General features: G+C 43.6%; 1 protein-coding gene across 1 annotated transcript; it reads right to left on the reverse strand.

The window, feature by feature from the left end:
- Positions 1–961: 961 nt before the first annotated feature.
- CYB5D2 (cytochrome b5 domain containing 2) lies at positions 962–4,803 on the reverse strand. Its single transcript, XM_083174136.1, has 4 exons — positions 4,423–4,803; positions 3,200–3,340; positions 2,613–2,796; positions 962–2,118 (listed from the first exon to the last, which is right to left on the reverse strand). Exons 1-4 carry the CDS (start codon positions 4,697–4,699, stop codon positions 1,905–1,907), a joined length of 816 nt encoding a protein of 271 aa, XP_083030262.1. The 5' UTR covers positions 4,700–4,803; the 3' UTR covers positions 962–1,904.
- Positions 4,804–6,544: the final 1,741 nt, after the last annotated feature.

Genomic DNA, 6,544 nt, shown 5'->3' on the forward strand with positions numbered 1-6,544 from the left:
GGGGTGCCTCGGGACACATGCAGGGGTGCCCTGGGTTGGTAGTCCAGGACCAACTAAAATTATTAATGGTTAATTATTTATAAGCAAAACCAGTGCTGGTGGCTGCCAATCATAAAATGTGTACAAACAGAAGCAATTCCTGCCCTTTTCCACATAACTGACCCTAAGAATAGCATATAAATCCAATCTAATTAAAATAAATTTGGCCTAGGGGTGCCGCGAAAAAAATTCTTATACTTTAGGGTGCCGTGATTAAAAAAAGATTGGGAACCCCTGGGTTAGTGGTTAATTTATGGCAGAATCAGGCCTTTTTTTTTTTTTTAATCCTGACTGTGATCTATTACTATTGTTAGGGCCTTTAGAAGATATGTATATAGTACCAGGAATTGGTGTCCTGAAGACAAAGCACATTAAATTGCTTTGAAACGTTGACCTTACCACTGCTGTTGGAAGATTTTATTTCTAGTGCCGCCCGTACACTCCAGTAGTACCAGAAATTGTGCAGGATTGATGACCAGGTTTACAATTTCCACAAGACCGGCTGGCCAGTGTCCAATCAAAAAAATTCCAGGTTGATTACATAGATATTTTGCTAGGCTTACACTGGGCCTTGACTTACCCATAACTTGAGGGTGAAGTCTACTCAATGGGAGTCTCCTAGAAAGGGCAAGCACATGTCTTCTGCTGAGAAGTTAGGCCAGGAGGCCACCTAGTCTTTGGGTCACACCTTCAATAAATTATTTACATTTAATACTTTGTGCCTACAGATATACTAGATATGGATGTACAGTGCTGTGCACTAAAATTTCTGCCCTCCCTTCATACTTTAACAGTGGTATTCAGTGTCATAAAATTGGATGCTACAGTAAATAGGCTTTTTTAATATTACTAGCTAATTAAAATGTAGTCTTCCTGCTACTGTGCAATCACTTTAAATCTTCAATCAATAAATGATGAAATAATAACTGAATATCCACATTTATTACAAAATAAATCTGAAAATAACAGTATATTCTCAATGCTTGTACCTTAGTAGTACTGTATGCGACTGTTGGTTAGGATGAAAATCCGGTAAGGTTTGGGAACAAGTGACAACCAGAAATTTGCTCCCAACTGCTGCAAAATGAACAAAACCTGTTGTTCAGACAAATTGTTCAATATTCAAGACAAATTGAATCAGATTTAACAAACTTGTCTTAATGGCCAGTACAGATAGTTTAATCGTTAGCATTAATGTCTTACATCATTGAGGTCATGGGTTCAATTCCCACTATGGACCTAATTGTGTAACATTTGTATATTCTCTCTGTGTTTGCATGGGTTTCCTCCAGGTACTCAGTGTTTCCACACAGAATTATACTAGAAATACCTGATAATAATTTTCAGATACTTATTGAACAGAGATGTTCCTTGTATAGGAGTTGCTGTAAGCCAAAAGATGTAATGGAACATTTCTGAAGCGAACAAATCCCTTAAGGTGTTAACTTTCAGATAAATTGTGTAGATCGGAATTTATCTATTTTTTATGCAGAAATATGGCACAGAGAACATTTTGGTCTATGAAAAAGTTCTAGTATACCCAATGTATAGAGACTTCTACATCTAGATTCTGTAATGGCTGAATTTGCTCTTTTACACCTAAACAGTTTGCATTATTAACATTTGAATGCAAGGCTAAAATACAGTAATGTGTATACAATCTCAGAGGCAGTTGTGGGTATAATCCTTTACTAATTGTACATCTCACGTCACTGCAGATGGTGTATGCAGTGGCCATTCAGCTTCTCAATGAAGAGTCCATTAGTAATCCTTGCACATGTTTTCAAAGGTAAGGCTGTGGATGTTACAGTGCTCTAGAACAACCTTTTTGATGTTTAAATATTTACAAATAAATAAAACATTTTTTAGTCTTTAAGGAAGCACCAATCAAAGAGCGGGTTGCAGTCTTCATATTCATGCAGTGACGGGTTATCAAGATCCCCTCTATCATTGTGTTCTGTAGAGTCTGGTTGATCTGAGGGAGGGCCAGTTGTTTTGACGCACACACAGCGATATCCATCATAGCCAGCAAGATACATTTTTCTTGGAACACCAATCCAATCCCTATGTATACCACCACTTAGGAGATAGAATATAGGCAATGTTAGTATTTCTGATCAAAACATGCTCCTGTCACTATATACAATACAATAAACCGCAGTACTAAAGCCCCGTACACACAGGGCGACACGGCTTGAAGAAACTGAAGATAGGCTTCTGAGGAAGGGCAGTTGTTGCCCGAAAGCGCGCTTAAGCTGACCACCACCACCGAACAGACCCTGGAGCACGCCGAGGATAGGAGTACTGTTTGCTGACCCGAACAGGCCGCGTGGGTGAACTCTTTGTCCTTGAAGCTCCATTACCCGATTGGACGATATGCTTTTTATCTATATTTTAATGTGAGTGTAATGAATAAATTTGGACCATACTTCAGCTACTGCTTGCGCTCAGCACACTTTACCATTCCCAATCAATGTCCATGTGGATAGCAAAGTATGAGAAAGTTCCAAAAATTAAAAAAGCACCAAAAGCTCATGTCAACCTTTTAGATTTTTAGTATGTGTGGGGCTTACCTGCTCTTGGAACACCACACTCTGCTGATACCAGCACTAAATTCTGAGTTACACGGTGGGAATTGCTTGTTCTCGTCCTGTCTCTGTTCTTGTAACTTTAGTCCAATATCAATGGCTGCTAATGCATCTTCTAGAGCCTTTAAGGGATTTCCTTCTTCATCATAAAAGTGTCCTATTAGTTTACCTTAATAAAGCAAAAATATTATTTACTAGTTTGCAATAAATATGCTGGGTCGAAAATCGCTCAGTGCATACTCTGTAGGCAATTTTTGCCCGTTTTAGCGATTTTCCTTGGGGTGGACTACTATCCATAGCTGGACACTATGGAGAGCTGTCCACCATGTCGCCCATCTGCTGGTAATGCGAGCGGCGGGGCCAGCGGTGATGAGGGAGCGCGCACCAGCACTCACAACTCATCATTGGCATGTACACACTTGGCGGCTTTTGAGCTGAAAGCAGCTCAAAAAACAAAATGGAGCTGCTTTCAGCTCAAAGTCGCCCAGTGTGTATGGGCCTTTTGAAACTACAGACTCAACCATCTACCCTTAAATTTACAGTATGAAACATGTTAAATACTGAAGACATACCGATCATAGCATAATTCTTCTGATAAAAGTTAAGCCAATTGTTGAGGTGGAGCATCTGCATGGGTGACAGTTCAGACACATTGTCCACAAGACCACTTTCAGTGAAATCACCAGTTACGTAGGCACGAGAGGCATCTCTTGCTGTTAAAAAGAAATTTTACAAAATTACATCATTCTGGCAACAACTTTATTATGAAATGCATCTAACAATGTCAAGGAAGACCTAAACACACGTGTGTGTGTGTGTGTGTGTGTGGTGGGTTGTTGATCAATTAATGATACTGTATTGCTAAAATTAAGCTACAGTATCTCTGTGAGTGTGAACATGCTACAGCAGCTGTGTCATGATGTCAGGTGACGTGTTTGAGATCTGTGAGTAAGACCTTAAAAATAACTTAAATTAATATAAATTGAATCATGTGTGGATGCCTTGGTAGTTCTAGTCTTTTAGGTAGAAGTAAATCTTTATAACAGAACCTTTTGTTCACAAACCCCAGTTAAAGGCATGAGATATGTATATAGAAATAAATGTTGTAACATACTGTATTCTGATGTATGTTTAATGCTATATATTAGTGCTTTTGCAAAGAGGTAATTTATGTGGGTATCCAGATAGCTGACAGACAATGTCTAGGGTTACAGTCAGAAGGTCAATATTGACAACGTGCTCAGGTGCCGACTTAACACCCCAAAAAGTAAAAACTCATCAACCTTTTCCATGTCTATAATATGCTTAGTTATGTGCAATTCATAGAGAACAAAGATAACAATTATTATATTGAATACTAGTAACCACATTGTTGCCATTTATTGTGATTTTTTTTATAATTATTATTATTATTATTATTATTATTATTATTAGTGATGTCAGGTGAGGTGACTTATGAAGAGGTGGTGAAGAGGAGTGTGATGTGGTGCAGTTTTGCTTGGTGAAAGCCGCAGGTCAGGATTATAAAGTGGTTTATATCTGCTTTCTATTAGGTACACAAAAGGCTATACCCGTGAGAAAAGTCATTTAGCATTTAAGCAGACACACTACTACTGTATATGGATGGGCAAGGAGCCCAGTGCTGTTCTGCAGACAGAGGTAACCTGACATTCTTACACCATGCTAGCCTGGAACACCGTAGCTCACATGAATGACCCTAATGTTATGTTGCTGCACACACTGTAATACAGCGACACACTCAGCACATGCGGCTGAGTGCAGACAGTGCTGGTACCTGCAAAGAAGCTGTAGGAGCCCCCAGGTCCATAGTGCTTGCTACCCTTCTGCACATCAAACACCTGCCCTAGCACAGCCAGGTATATCCCGGGGCTGCCGGGCCCCCCATTGTAACCGGACAGCTCCTCCTTATGCAGCAGCCTCCCCGGGCTCCCCCCGCACTGTTCTGACAGCAGGTAACTCAGCCCGGGCACAGCGGAGAGCGACCATGGGTCGGTGCGCATAAGCAGCACGGCGGCCAGGCACAGGGCAGCGGCGGCCAGGTACCCGAGCATGGGTAATGCAGACCGAAGGCACCGGCTCTCTGTCTCTCACTGACAGCACTGTGCGGCTGCGCTTCCCCGGTGCAGTGGTGCACAGCTTCTTCCGGGTGCTTCAGGGGGAGGAAGGCTGGTGATTGGTGGAGCATAGTACTGAGTGATTAGCACGCCACCTGGAGCACAGATGAGGATATGCAACCTTCTTCAAAAGCAGTGTACTGTAACTTTATTATCATAACCAGTTATTATATTACCCTTTTTACAAAACCCGTGTTTTTCCCTACTGGATCCAGGTCAGTGGCGGTGTAAAAGGGGGTTAACCCGTGTCCCTTTACATGGGACTTCTACCCAGGCCTCTGAGCGAAAGGATTAATCTGGGCATGCATTGCAACTGTGAAAACCTCCGGCTTGGACTTCACCGACTGTAGCCAATAGAAGCCGGGTTGTGCTGGGTAATAAGGCAGGGGAGGGGGTATCTTCCAATACGAAGTTAGCTTTCTGGTCGCAGCCTGGCCTGGCAGTCCCGGAAGGAGGAGACACCTCCCAAGTGGTGTAGTGTCTAGGGCACATTTATCATGATCGCATTTATAATGCGATCTGGGCGGAATATTACCACCCAGGATCGCATTGTAAAATGCGATCATACCGGGGCAATTTTAAGGGCGCAGGGACAGGGCTCAGAAAGGAGCCTGTCCCTGCGAAGCCCTGACCCGGAAGCCGGGGGGTCTGCGAATGCGCGGTTATGCGCTGACCCCTGTGACCGCACTGCCCCGCTTGGCAGTGCGATGTGTAGCCATAGGCTACAATGGGCTATCGCCATATCAGAATGGCGATAGCCCAGGGATGCGAAGCTGGGCTGCCCGATGTTGATCCCCCATCCACATCCCCCATAGAAACCTATGGGGGATGCGGCCGGCGGCGCTGCAGGGAGGATTGCAGCAGGGATCGGAGATTCCTGCTGTGGTCCCCCTATGATACATTTAGGGGATACTTAATATTTGCGGCTAAACCCCTAAAACGTGTGTTTTCGGGGATTTAGCCGCAAATATGGTTTGATAAATGGGCCCCAATGACTGAAAGGTAGGATTTCCAAGAGGAAGTCACTGCCAATCACAGTGAAGGCAGTGCAGTCATGGGTATAGGACATAGGGTCGACAGCACAAAGGTTGAAATGGGCAAGGTGACAGTCACAAGGTCGACATGGGTTTTTCACTTTTTGTCCCGAATGTCGACATAGACACCAGAACATAGCACCATGTCCCCTCGCATGGCTCGCCATGCTTCAAGCATGATGCCACGATACGCTTGGCACACTATTTTATTCTCCCTCCAGGCCTTAGTGGATGGTAGATCATGAAATACTGCGTGCCTGAACATGTTAGCTAAAAAAAAAGTGAAAAACCCCATGTCAACCTTTTTGTTGACCTAGCCCATGTGGACCTAATGCATGCGTCGACCTAATGACCCTGTCAACCTAATCCCATGTCGGCCTTCAGGCATGTCAACCTTGATGCATGTCGACCTTTAGTAGTTGACTCAATACACATCGACCTTATACCGCAGTTACAGACTGCATCTGACTTTATTCACTCTGAGCTGTGTAGAAGATTTTACCTAGTGCAGGGGTGTCCAAACTTTTTGCAACGGGGCCAGTGTAAATGTGTGGGGGCCGACCATTCAGCCTGACATTCTTTGAATCATTAATCACATCAGAATGGTCCCTTACTCTGCCCCCATTCACTCTATGTCCCCCAGCCTGCCCCCATTCACTGTATGTCCCCCAGCCTGCCCCTCATTCACTGTATGTCCCTCATTCACTGTATGTTCCCCACTCTGCACCCATTCACTCTGTCCCCCAGC

Source organism: Crinia signifera, chromosome 2, assembly GCF_055691185.1.
Source record: "Crinia signifera chromosome 2, ASM5569118v1, whole genome shotgun sequence".
In the NCBI taxonomy this organism is placed as follows: Eukaryota; Metazoa; Chordata; class Amphibia; order Anura; family Myobatrachidae; genus Crinia; species Crinia signifera.